At 54.6% G+C, this 707-nt stretch overlaps 1 protein-coding gene across 1 annotated transcript in view; it reads left to right on the top strand.

Moving 5' to 3' along the window:
- The first annotated feature begins 200 nt into the window (after positions 1 to 200).
- The window catches only part of IL17D (interleukin 17D), a 10,713-nt gene continuing 10,206 nt past the window's right edge, over positions 201 to 707 (top strand). Inside the window, exon 1 of the mRNA XM_014311745.2 lies at positions 201 to 353. Within this exon, the coding sequence (XP_014167220.1) occupies positions 201 to 353 (153 nt within the window). The remainder of the gene's footprint in view (positions 354 to 707) is intronic.

Below are 707 nucleotides of genomic sequence, written 5' to 3'. Positions count from 1 at the left end.
AATTCTAAAGTCTGTTTTTAATGCACACCATTTCAGTGGACCACATCTTTTACGAACCAGAGTACTATTTATATTCTTATTTTTGTGTGTTGTGCCAGAGACCATGATTATATTGTATCATGTGTTTTATTTAAAATTACAGAATAGGTGGAGAAGCCATTGGAGGTGAGACTCATCTCAACCTCCTTTAGGTAGGTACGATGCAAATTTCTCTTCTTCTGAAGGGGCTTCTTGCAGCCAGCAGAGTGGCCCTGCCCTGGGTGTCTGCCCCAGGCCACCTCGGCAGGAGGAAAGGAGGATCAGGCCCAGCCTTCGTGCTGGACATCAACACCTCGGTGCCTGTTGGAGAAACGGCACAGCTGGGATGGAGAAACGTGCCAGAGGTCCTACACGGAGTTGGGTAAGTCGGAAATCCCAAACCCTTACGAGTGCCAACTGCCCTAAAGTGACTGGAAGAGACCGGGCTAGAGCAATCCCTTCTCCAGCTGTAAATCCCTACATTTTTCACATCAGCCTGGACACTTTGGCTCCGACTGGGCCAAATCGCCCTGGCTCTGGCTCTGCCTCAGTCTCGAACCCTGGCCCAAAGGGTGCCACTGGATGCCGAGTGTCCCGGCAGGGCTGGGGACATCCCGGCTCCTGCCCGTGCCGCCGGGGCGGTGGGAGGGAGAGCGGGGCTCCCGGCGGCAGCCCCGGTGGCTCAGCGG

The sequence above is a fragment of the Geospiza fortis genome, unplaced genomic scaffold (genome assembly GCF_000277835.1).
Source record: "Geospiza fortis unplaced genomic scaffold, GeoFor_1.0 scaffold16, whole genome shotgun sequence".
In the NCBI taxonomy this organism is placed as follows: domain Eukaryota; kingdom Metazoa; phylum Chordata; class Aves; order Passeriformes; family Thraupidae; genus Geospiza; species Geospiza fortis.
Note: the sequence above shows the minus strand (reverse complement) of the source record. Positions and strands in the feature narration are given on the sequence as shown.